Below are 13,006 nucleotides of genomic sequence, written 5' to 3'. Positions count from 1 at the left end.
TTTGTTCAGGGCCCTTAGGTCTAGGATGGGACGCATCCCCCCTGTTTTCTTTTCCACAAGGAAGTACCTGGAATAGAACCCCAGCCCTTCTTGCCCGGATGGCACGGGCTCGACCGCATTGGCGCTGAGAAGGGCGGAGAGTTCCTCTGCAAGTACCTGCTTGTGCTGGAAGCTGTAGGACTGAGCTCCCGGTGGACAATTTGGAGGTTGAGAGGCCAAATTGAGGGTGTATCCTTGCCGGACTATTTGGAGAACCCACTGATCGGAGGTTATGAGAGGCCACCTTTGGTGAAAAGCTTTCAACCTCCCTCCGACAGGCAGGTCGCCCGGCACTGACACTTGGATGTCGGCTATGCTCTGCTGGAGCCAGTCAAAAGCTCGCCCCTTGCTTTTGCTGGGGAGCCGCGGGGCCTTGCTGATTCGCACGCTGCTGACGAGAGCGAGCGCGCTGGGACTTAGCCTGGGCCGCAGGCTGTCGGGAAGGAGGATTGTACCTACGCTTGCCAGAAGTATAGGGAACAGTCTTCCTTCCCCCGAAAAATCGTCTACCTGTAGAGGTAGAAGCTGAAGGCTGCCGGCGGGCGAACTTGTCGAATGCGGTGTCCCGCTGGTGGAGAGACTCTACCACCTGCTCGACTTTTTCGCCAAAAATGTTATCCGCACGGCAAGGCAAGTCCGTAATCCGCTGCTGGATTCTATTCTCCAGGTCGGCGGCACGCAGCCATGAGAGCCTGCGCATCACCACACCTTGAGCAGCGGCCCTGGACGCAACATCAAAAGTGTCATAAACTCCTCTGGCCAGGAATTTTCTGCACGCCTTCAGCTGCCTGACCACCTCCTGAAAAGGCTTGGCTTGCTCAGGGGGAAGAGCATCAACCAAGCCCGCCAACTGCCGCACATTATTCCGCATGTGTATGCTCGTGTAGAGCTGGTAAGACTGGATCTTGGACACGAGCATAGAGGAATGGTAGGCCTTCCTCCCAAAGGAGTCTAAGGTTCTAGCGTCCTTGCCCGGGGGCGCCGAAGCATGTTCCCTAGAACTCTTAGCCTTCTTTAGGGCCAAATCCACAACTCCAGAGTCATGAGGCAACTGAGTGCGCATCAGCTCTGGGTCCCCATGGATCCGGTACTGGGACTCGATCTTCTTGGGAATGTGGGGATTAGTTAATGGCTTGGTCCAGTTCGCAAGCAATGTCTTCTTCAGGACATGGTGCAAGGGAACAGTGGACGCTTCCTTAGGTGGAGAAGGATAGTCCAGGAGCTCAAACATTTCAGCCCTGGGCTCGTCCTCCACAACCACCGGGAAGGGGATGGCCGTAGACATCTCCCGGACAAAGGAGGCAAAAGACAGACTCTCGGGAGGAGAAAGCTGTCTCTCAGGAGAGGGAGTGGGATCAGACGGAAGACCCTCAGACTCCTCGTCAGAGAAATATCTGGGATCTTCCTCTTCCTCCCACGAGGCCTCACCCTCGGTGTCAGACACAAGTTCACGGACCTGTGTCTGCAACCTCGCCCTACTCGACTCCGTGGAACCCCGTCCACGATGGGGGCGTCGAGAGGTAGACTCCCTCGCCCGCATCGGCGAAGCTCCCTCCGCCGACGTAGTCGGGGAGCCTTCCTGGGAGGTGGCCGCGGTCGGTACCGCACGCGGTACCGACGTCGGGGACCTCAACCTGGGCGATGGGCCAGCCGGCGCCACGCTCGACGGTACCGGTGGCGCAAGCACCGCCGGTACCGGAGGGGTAGGGCGCAACAGCTCTCCCAGAATCTCTGGGAGAACGGCCCGGAGGCTCTCGTTTAGAGCGGCTGCAGAGAAAGGCTGAGAGGTCGATGCAGGCGTCGACGTCAGTACCTGTTCCGGGCGTGGAGGCTGTTCCGGGCTGTCCAGAGCGGAGCGCATCGACACCTCCTGAACAGAGGGTGAGCGGTCCTCTCGGTGCCGATGCCTGCTGGGTGCCGAATCCTTCGGCGACCCAGAGCTCTCGGTGCCGACACGGGGAGGAGACCGGTGTCGATGCTTCTTCGATTTCTTCCGAAGCATGTCACCGGAGCTCCCCGGCACCGACGAGGAGGACGTCGAATCCATCCGTCGCTTCCTCGGGGCCGAGACTGAAGAAGGTCGATCTCGGGGGGGCTGTACCGCAGGAGCCCTCAGGGTAGGCGGAGACCCACCCGAGGGCTCACCGCCACCAGCAGGGGAATGGACAGCCCTCACCTGCACTCCACCCGATGCACCACCGTCCGACGACATCAGCAGACGAGGTCCTGGTACCACCGACGTCGATGCAGCTATCCGATGTCTCGGCGCCGATGCAGAGGCCCGATGCCTCGATGCACTCGATGCAGGGGCGGCCGAGGAAGATGGTCTGGACGCTGACGACGTCGATGCACTCGAAGATCCCGGTGCCGATGCCGACGAAGAGCCCGAGAACAACACGTTCCACTGGGCTAGTCTCGCTACCTGAGTCCGCCTTTGAAGCAGGGAACACAGACTGCAGTTCTGAGGGCGGTGCTCGGCCCCCAGACACTGAAGACACGACGAGTGTCGATCAGTGAGCGAGATAACCCGGGCGCACTGGGTGCACTTCTTGAAGCCGCTGGAAGGCTTCGATGTCATGGGCGGAAAAATCACGCCGGCGAAATCAAAAGCCGAAATGGCGAAATTTGAAGCACCAAATTTAGAGGGAGAAAAAAATCTCGACCGAGGCCGAAAAGAGGCCTACCCCGACGACGAAAGAAAACTTACCGGGGCAAAAAAAGCTGGAAGTACGGGGAGGATTTACACGAAACCCGGCGGGGGGTTTCCGGAGCACTTCCCGACTAGGACAAAGCTTTCCCGAAGGAAAAAAACACGTTCAAAACAAATTGGACGCGCGAGGTCGACTTTCCGGGGCTCGACACGGCGAAAACACGACCGTACCGAGTGCGGACAAAAGAAGACTGGCCGGCTCGAGCCGGTTTCGGGCGGGAAGACGGCCGCGCATGCGCGGTGCGCGCGGGCGCGCGAGGGCTAGCAAAGGACTTTGCTAGTGAAGTTTCCGATTGGAGGGGCTGCCGTGGACGTCACCCATCAGTGAGAACAAGCAGCCTGCTTGTCCTCGGAGAAAGTTAGTTTTATTATTTTCCCCAATACACATTAAAATGATTTTCTCTTTTTTACAATCTCCTAAATGTGTAGAAGGACTCTCGTTAGAACTAAAAGCACAATAACCTACTGTAGCAAACTCAAAGTTAGGCACATTTATTGGGCAGAAAAACATATATCATATTATAACACAGGGGAATTTTAATATGTTTGCAAAATAGAGATGAAGTTAATACAACCAAACTCACTGCAGATACAACCTAAGATTTAAAATGGTGGCATTCACACTATATAGATGATCCATTTCACAATTTACTCCAGTTTGTTTCAGATAGGCCTATACTGATATATTCCCTACCTGTACACTGCCTTCCCTATAACTAATTTAACAAATCTAGAGAACAATACCTGACAGCGTATGTCATTCTGTCTGGACGGAGGGCTCTTAGTATGATAAGCTTCTCAAAAGAAGTTTTGTTTTTCCATTCCTGTGGAAATGTTTCCTTTTCCGGGCACTCAGATTCGACCAGTGTTTTCCAGCGCTTGGAAGATCCTTCTATGTCTCTATCCAACCCACGAAATTTATCCATCATAGTAATGGCCTTTAAGATATCAGGGGTGCACAAAATGATTGTGTTTAAAGCATTTTAGAGACTGATGTACATGACTTTATTCAACCAAGCTTAAAACTCTAAGCACCCCCAAAACTACTGATCGATAGTCAAATGCTGCACAACAATTATTCAATTAAGTTAAACTGGCTATTTTTCATGCTGTACAATAATAAAGGGCCTACAGTGTTTAGGTAGCTATCAGTCACCACTGCAGTCAGCCTTGACTGCTAGCCTGCAAATCCTGTTTTACACCAGTGCTTATAAGACAGGAAATAAGGCAGACACAAGATTCTACTACCACTATGATTAGCAGCCACACATATCTCTGGATCCTTTAATAAGTTTTTTTTAATTATCAAATTTAAGCTTATTTTAGGATTATTAGTGTGAGCTATGCAGTGCAATATTTTGTGTAAAAAAAAACCAGAAAAAAAGCTGGTAACCAAAATTGTTTAAATGAAGACCAATATAAAGATCTGGAGAATATAAACAAAGCTATCCATTTTACAAACTAGTCTCATGAACTTTAAACAATAACGAGCCATGAAGAAGATGTCGAGGCGCTAAAGCCCTCATCCAAAGAAAAGCCAGGGACCCTTAACTCACCCCTCTGACTGACTGCAGAAAGAGAGCAGTAAACTCAGGAGCTTGAGCCTCAAGTCAGTAATTAGAAAATAAGGCCAGTGCTGGGCAGACTTCTCCAGTCTATGTCCCAAATATGGTAAAACAGGGCAGACTTCTACTGTCTGTGTCTTGATTATATCTGGATAGGCCGCAGTGGGATTCAATGGCAACTCCAGCAGTTGGGAAGTAAGGCCAGTGTCAGGCAGAGTTCTATGGTCTGTGACCCAAAAATGTCAATAATATCTGAGATCAGAAAAAGTCACCAGACAAAGGTAGAAAAGATCATTTTATTTTCATTATAGTGTTTGGAATATGTCCACTTTGAGAATCAGGTGCTCAACATTAAAAGTTTATATTTATTTACTTATTTTTGGCATTTTATCCCACATTAAACAAGAATTAGGGTGTTTTGTGGCTCTACATGAGAATTGTGATATGATCCCTTGTTTCATAATGTTGACGGTCTGCATTTTCCGTATGGGTGGTATATTGGTGTATTAGGTTCTGCCCAGTGTAATATTTATGGTACAGTAAGGTTCTGAGTGTGTTTTTGCACAAAGTTGTGCATAGTGTTTTGCAGTTGAGCGATTGTGCTTAGAATATGCTTTGAGCAACCACTTTATTCTTTGACATATGATACATATCTAATATCTAAATTTAATAAAAGGTATTAATTGTGACTTTTATTTTTATTTTTTCTGTGTGTTATCAGACAATTATGGATTTAAGCTCCACCCCTGGCTCCACCCCTAACCCCGCCCCCTTTAGCCTCCCCAAACAGTTGGGCCAACGACCGCCTATGAGTAGGTTCTCAACCTTGTTTCAGTTGGGAAACATCAAACAAATGATGCTTGCGTACGACACACTGCATATATGATCCTCGCAGATCTTTGGTCTGACAGAGTATATAGCAGTTCATAAGTACATAAGTATTGCCACACTGGGACAGACAAAAGGTCCATCAAGCCCAGCATTCTGTTTCCAACAGTGGCCAATCAAGGTCACAAATACCTGGCAAGATCCCAAAAAAGTTCAATACATTTCATGCTGCTTATCCCAAAAATAAGCAGTGGATTTCCCCAAGTCAATTTAATAATGGTCTATGGACTTTTCCTTTAGGAAAGGGAAAGGGACTTATATACTTCCTTTTCTGTGGTTTTTCCAACTACATTCAGAGCGGTTTACATATTATATACAGGTACTTATTTGTACCTGGGACAATGGAGGGTTAAATGACTTGTCCAGAGTCACAAGGAGCTGCAGTGGGAATTGAACCCAGTTCCACAGGATCAGAGGCTGCTGCACTAACCACTAGGCTACTCCTCCACCATCCAGACCTTTTTAAAACCCCCTAAGCTAACCACCTTTACCACATTCTCTGGCAACAAATTCCAGAGTTTAATTACATCGCATGCCCCCTAGTCTTAGTACTTTTGGAAAGAGTAAACAAATGATTCAAGTCTACCCGTTCCATTCCAGTCATTATTTTATAGACCAGTTCTTATAAGGAAAAGGTAAACATGTTCTGCATCCACAAAAATCCATCTCCCCCCTCCCCAACAACAGGTGCAGATCAGATGTAGGGCATTTCTCCATCGAAGGTGCCACACAAAAAAATATTCTTAGTTTCATATCATCTGAGTAGTAGCAAAATAAATCACTCCATTACCAAGCACATTGCTAAAATAATATCAGATCTGAAAAAAAAATCCTAACAAGCATGTACAAACATGTCATATAACAGTAGCACTAATTCTCATGAATCAAACAGCGAGAACTCTATTAATGAATAGGCAGCACTATAAATATTACACTCAGTCCTAGAACACTAATACACCTCCTACTACTAGCAAAACAGAACAAGTGGGACAGCTACAGATCTCTACACAGAAGCTACATGCCCACAGAATACCGTACCTCAATCACACGCACAGGGCTGCCAAGAGGGGGGGTAGGGGAGGCAAAATTCCCCGGGTCCAGGCCTCTAAGTGGGGCTCGTCGCCAGGGTCTCTCTCTCTCTCCTGCTCCTGACAGAACCCGAGTGACTGAATCCCAACAAGAGCAAGAGAGAGAAAACTCCGGTGCCGGGCCTTCCTTGGAGGCTGGGGAGGACCCGGAGTTTCCTCCAGCGCTGCTCTTCTGCCCATTGCTGAGCGGCTGTTCTTCCTCTCAGGCGCATATGCTCTGTTTTGAAATGAAGCATGCCCTGAGAGGAAAAGCAGCTACAGGGATAGGCAGTCAGCACTGGAGGAAGACATCTTCTGCAGCGGCAGTGATCAGGGGGTGGCAGTGGCTGCGATCGGGGGAAGCGGCAGCAGATGACAATTGGGGGGGTGGCAGCGGCCCTGCCACGGTTCAGTCTCTTGGTGGCCCTGCACACACAAAACAAAGACAGATCATCACCACATATAGAACAAGTGATCACAAATTAGAAATAGAGAGATGAAACAAAAATTGAACTGGGAACTCCAAGTCGTCAAACTAGGCATGTACCACAACATGGGACAAAGAAAACCAGAAATGTATTTCCTCTTATAGTGAGCATAATACAAGGACATCCACGATGTACATTTCCCAAACTAACATAATCTAATTAATAAATTCAAAATAAAATACGTTTTTTCTATCTTTGTTGTCTGGACTTTTATGTTTCCATCCTGTTGGTCTTAGTCTTTCTTTTCTGCTTTCATATCTCTCTTCTGCTAACTCTCTTTCCAGCGACTGCTGTCCATTTCTTGTTTCTCCTCTTGTCTTGTTCCATTCCCTTATTATTTGTAACCCACCCGGAACTTTGGATGGTGCGAGATATAAATCTAATAACTAACTAACTAACTAAATAAATAAATTACATCTGTCTTTGACACATTGATCTTTCCCTTTTAGCTGTTTCCTCCCTTTCTTTTCTGCGCTCTGTCAACTCAAATTTCACCTGAATTCTCACTCTCTAGTTCCCCATCGTCTTCTTTTTACTTTTCAACTACCCATTCTCCTTCACTCACTCCCTAGCCCAGTTCTTGTCTCACTCCTTCCCTGGCCTGCTAATCCCTTGTGCCCTTCCTCTTCTTCCCATTACTGCATTTTTATCCTCTGTACTTATCCCTCCTCTCACTCATCACCTTGATAGCCTCACATGACCTCTCCCATGTGGCTTCCCCTTTCCCAGTTTCTCCCCTCTCTCCATCCACCCTTGTAGACCCGCATCTCCTTCTTCTTTCTCCCTCCCACCCTTGTAGCCTGACATCTGCCTGTTACTTTCCTCCATCCCCAGAATCTCCCTGTACCATCTCTCTTCCCTACCTTGGGAGGCCAATATCTCTCTCTCCCTCCCTACCTCTGGGCAGCCAACCTCTCTTCCTTTCTCTTCTCTCCCTCCCTGACCCTAGAGGCCAATATCTCTTTCTCCCCCCACCCCTGGTGGTCCAACATCTCTTTTTTTCTCTTCCCACCCTCCCTGCACCTGTGATCCAAAATCGTTTCCTCATGCCCTTACACTCTAGGGCCCATCATTTCTCTCTTTCTTTCCTCTTCCAAGTCGACCCTTTCTCTCTTTCTTCCCTACTTCCCCTTCACTCCTCAGGTTCATCATTTCTTCCTGCCTTTGCTCCACCCTCTTCTCCTCGAGTCCATCACTTCTCTCTTTTTCTTCCCTTACTACCCCCTCCCCATAAGTACATAATAAGTACATAAGTGTTGCCATACTGTGACAGACTGAAGGCCCATCAAGCCCAGTATCCTGTTTACAACAGTGGCCAATCCAGGTCACAAGTACCTGGCAAGGTCCCAAAACAGTACAACATATTTTATGCTGCTTATCCCAGAAATAAGCAATGGATTTTCCCAAGTCCATTTTAATAAGAGCATATGGACATTTCTTTTAGGAAGCTATCCAAACCTTTTTGAAACTCTGCTAAGCTAACTGCTTTTATCACATTTCTCTTTCTTCTTCCTCTGTCAATCATTTCTTTCTTTCTTTCTTCCCTCCTCCCTTCATTTCTGGATCCACCATCTCTCCCCTCACTCTCTTTCCATCCCCCCCCCCCCCCGTCTACCTTAAACTGTGTTTTCTTGGAGGTCCCCAGCAATGGTAACCATTCACACCTGCTGCTGTGGCTAGCTGCTGTGACCCACATAAACATGAAGTTGCAGCAGAAAGGGGTGGGTCGCAGCAGAAGAAAGGCTCCAGGCATCTGTGAATGGTGCCACTACCAGGGGAACTCTGAGAAGACGTGATTTAAGATACACCAGGGGAGAGTGGAAGAGACAAGGAGAAATGCTGGATCATGTAGGGGAAGGCACTGGGCCTCCTGCTGCTCTAGGCTCCTGGGCACTGCCCAGTTCCCAAATGGTCAGTCTGCCACTAGTGAAAGGAATCACAGACACTGTACCAAACTCTGGGGGCAATTCTATAACTAGGTGCCTCCATTTAGGTGCCTTAAGTTCACACTAGGTTCTGTTTTGGAATACTAGTCTAACCCAAACTAGTTACAAAACAAAATATAGGAGCAGCACCAAAACTAGCAGGATTGTGAAAAACATTGTTTATTTTGAAATTTCATTAAAATATAAAAGTGATAGTTTTGGTGCTGCTCCTATATGTTTGTTCTCAATTTTTGTAGTACTTTTGGCCTCTTTTTTGTTTTTCTGTAAATTATGGGCATAAGTAGAAGCCCTGCCTTTGCTATGACCATTTAAACACCCATATTATATATATGTGCCATGGAAGATAATCATGTTATTTATAACATAGCACTTAGGTAGCATGATAGAAAATATGTGTAAATGTATACCTACAGTGGTGGAAATAAGTATTTGATCCCTTGCTGATTTTGTAAGTTTGCCCACTGACAAAGACATGAGCAGCCCATAATTGAAGGGTAGGTTATTGGTAACAGTGAGAGATAGCACATCACAAATTAAATCCGGAAAATCACATTGTGGAAAGTATATGAATTTATTTGCATTCTGCAGAGGGAAATAAGTATTTAATCCCTCTGGCAAACAAGACCTAATACTTGGTGGCAAAACCCTTGTTGGCAAGCACAGCGGTCAGACGTCTTCTGTAGTTGATGATGAGGTTTGCACACATGTCAGGAGGAATTTTGGTCCACTCCTCTTTGCAGATCATCTCTAAATCATTAAGAGTTCTGGGCTGTCGCTTGGCAACTCGCAGCTTCAGCTCCCTCCATAAGTTTTCAATGGGATTAAGGTCTGGTGACTGGCTAGGCCACTCCATGACCCTAATGTGCTTCTTCCTGAGCCACTCCTTTGTTGCCTTGGCTGTATGTTTTGGGTCATTGTCGTGCTGGAAGACCCAGCCACGACCCATTTTTAAGGCCCTGGCGGAGGGAAGGAGGTTGTCACTCAGAATTGTACGGTACATGGCCCCATCCATTCTCCCATTGATGCGGTGAAGTAGTCCTGTGCCCTTAGCAGAGAAACACCCCCAAAACATAACATTTCCACCTCCATGCTTGACAGTGGGGACGGTGTTCTTTGGGTCATAGGCAGCATTTCTCTTCCTCCAAACACGGCGAGTTGAGTTCATGCCAAAGAGCTCAATTTTTGTCTCATCTGACCACAGCACCTTCTCCCAATCACTCTCGGCATCATCCAGGTGTTCACTGGCAAACTTCAGACGGGCCGTCACATGTGCCTTGCGGAGCAGGGGGACCTTGCGGGCACTGCAGGATTGCAATCCGTTATGTCGTAATGTGTTACCAATGGTTTTCGTGGTGACAGTGGTCCCAGCTGCCTTGAGATCATTGACAAGTTCCCCCCTTGTAGTTGTAGGCTGATTTCTAACCTTCCTCATGATCAAGGATACCCCACGAGGTGAGATTTTGTGTGGAGCCCCAGATCTTTGTCGATTGACAGTCATTTTGTACTTCTTCCATTTTCTTACTATGGCACCAACAGTTGTCTCCTTCTCGCCCAGCGTCTTACTGATGGTTTTGTAGCCCATTCCAGCCTTGTGCAGGTGTATGATCTTGTCCCTGACATCCTTAGACAGCTCCTTGCTCTTGGCCATTTTGTAGAGGTTAGAGTCTGACTGATTCACTGAGTCTGTGGACAGGTGTCTTTCATACAGGTGACCATTGCCGACAGCTGTCTGTCATGCAGGTAACGAGTTGATTTGGAGCATCTACCTGGTCTGTAGGGGCCAGATCTCTTACTGGTTGGTGGGGGATCAAATACTTATTTCCCTCTGCAGAATGCAAATAAATTCATATACTTTCCACAATGTGATTTTCCGGATTTAATTTGTGATGTGCTATCTCTCACTGTTACCAATAACCTACCCTTCAATTATGGGCTGCTCATGTCTTTGTCAGTGGGCAAACTTACAAAATCAGCAAGGGATCAAATACTTATTTCCACCACTGTATGCATGTATATGCTAGTATTCTAAACATTTACATGTGCAATGGCATGTTTAGGTTTACATTTTTTTAAATTAGACATACCACTGTTCCTACTGTATAACACAGCAGTTTAGAAGTCAAAAATAAAATTAAACAAATGGAGAGGAATTCCAATATCGACAGGACAGTGAAATAAAGAACAGAGCATTCACACCATAAAAGATATGCTAAAACAGGTAAAAGGTTAAAATTTTACTCAAATCATCCAGTACAGAAGATACCATCCAATGTTCACATTATCCCCCTCCATCTCCAAAAGCTAATCTGAACTAATGAGTTTTAAGGGTGGTCCTGAATTTCTGTAAATATAGTTCGAGGCAGAGATTAGATGGAAGAGAATTCCAAAGAGATGGGGCAATAAAACAGAATGCTGAAAGTCTTGTAACATCAAGTCTAGCAGAGATACTGAAAAAACATAAAGTCATTGATCATTTAATGAGCATAATAGTCTAGGAGGAGCATACTGGGTTATCACTGATGATAAATAAAGAGGGATTTCAGTGGCCAAAGTTTTACATGTTAAACTTAAGATTTATTTTGAATGCAGTAAGTTATGGACAACCAATGGTTTTGCATTTAAACAGATGTGAGTAATTGTATTTCTTAGCTTGGGCATATATCCATAAAGCAGTATTCTGTACTGATTGCGAGTGAAACAAAAGAGCTTGGTTAAGTTCAGCACAGATAGCATTACAATAGTCTAGATATGATATCAAAGTAGCAAATAAGAGTGCCGTTTGAGAATTTTTATCTAAATATGTACAGACAGCATGAAATTGTCTAAGGGCCATGAAACAAAAATGAGTTAGAGCAGATTGTAGTAAAAAGGATAGTTCACGGACTACGAGGAAACTTAAGTGGTCTACAAGGAAACTTAAGTATTTAAACTGTGTAGGAAGTACAGAACCTTGTAATGATAGTGTAAGTAATGGAAAATTGTGTTACCTGTAATCCAACAGGTGGCGGTCTTGGACGAGTTCAGTACTAGCCTATTGTCATTTAACCAAGTAGATATTCTAATAAGGGCTGACTGAAGATGAGTTGTGTTAGGACGTAGAGAGTCAGTATAATGAACAAACAAAATAACATCTGTACAATAATATGCCTTGATGCAAAAGGATTCAATTAAAGGTTAAAAAGTAAGGGTACGCCACAATGTAGAGACTGCGGGGTTGAAAGTGTATTTGCAAATGAAACTTTAAAGTGCCTGTTGGCTTAAAAAAAGATGAAAGCCGTTGATGAATGGTTCCAGTTAGACTGATATCTGATAGACGGGAAAGAAGTATACCCCCAGATTCTATGTTGTGCGACTTGAGTTACGCGCACAAATCAGGTCATATTTATTTGTTGCATTTGTATCCCACATTTTCCCACCTATTTGCAGGCTCAATGTGGTTTACATTGTGCCGGAGTGGCGATCGCCATTTCCGGACTGAGAAATACAAAGTGATATTGCATTAGAGTTCATAAATGATAAGGTAGATTACAAAGTAGTGTTGCATTAAAGTTCATAAATGATAGAGTACATTATAGAGTAAGTTAGACAATCAAATATAGAAAGTTCATTTCCTGCATGAGAAGTAAAGTGGTAGTGAGTAATGCATAACGTTCATTAGTGACAGAGTAAATGAAGCAGTCAAGTGTAGAGAGTTCGGTTTTGTCTAATTTTGGTGGAGTTTCGTTGTTTAGTATTTAGGATAGATCATTGTGGTATGCTTTTTTGAACAGGTTGGTTTTCAGTAATTTTTGGAAGATTGTTAGGTTGTGCATTGTTTTTATAACAATTGGTAGTGCGTTCCATAGTTGCGCGCTTATGTAGGAGAAGCTGGATGCATATGTTGGTTATCTTAAAATGCGAATCAGTGCCAATAATTGCCACTTAACAAGCAATTGACACTAATTGGCATTAATTAAAATTTACAAGCACAACTTTTTAAATGTATTCTGTAAAGTGATATACATAAATTCTAGACATATATTGGGGTATGGCCATGGGTGTGGAATGGGCAGGTTGTGGGTGTTTCTAAAAATTACATGTTACAGAATACATTCGCTCTGTGCCTAACTTAGGTGTAGACATTTATACCAAGTTTTACTTAGTGTAAAAATGCCCACAACTAAATTTAGTTGCATAGATGCCTAACTTTAGGCGTAATTGATATACTACATCTAGGCATACTGGCACCGATTTTGAAGGTGCCATATATAGAATCTAGCCCATAGTGTGGTCTACCAAGCTGAAGGCTGCAGATAAGTCAAGG

General features: G+C 45.5%; 1 protein-coding gene across 1 annotated transcript in view; it reads right to left on the bottom strand.

Moving 5' to 3' along the window:
* DNAH11 (dynein axonemal heavy chain 11) overlaps window positions 1-13,006 on the bottom strand; it is a 708,797-nt gene that overhangs the window by 76,721 nt on the left and 619,070 nt on the right. The window contains exon 69 of the mRNA XM_030201723.1: window positions 3,494-3,687. Coding sequence (XP_030057583.1) covers window positions 3,494-3,687 — 194 coding nt within the window. The remainder of the gene's footprint in view (window positions 1-3,493; window positions 3,688-13,006) is intronic.

Source organism: Microcaecilia unicolor, chromosome 1, assembly GCF_901765095.1.
Source record: "Microcaecilia unicolor chromosome 1, aMicUni1.1, whole genome shotgun sequence".
Classification (NCBI taxonomy): domain Eukaryota; kingdom Metazoa; phylum Chordata; class Amphibia; order Gymnophiona; family Siphonopidae; genus Microcaecilia; species Microcaecilia unicolor.
Note: the sequence above shows the minus strand (reverse complement) of the source record. Positions and strands in the feature narration are given on the sequence as shown.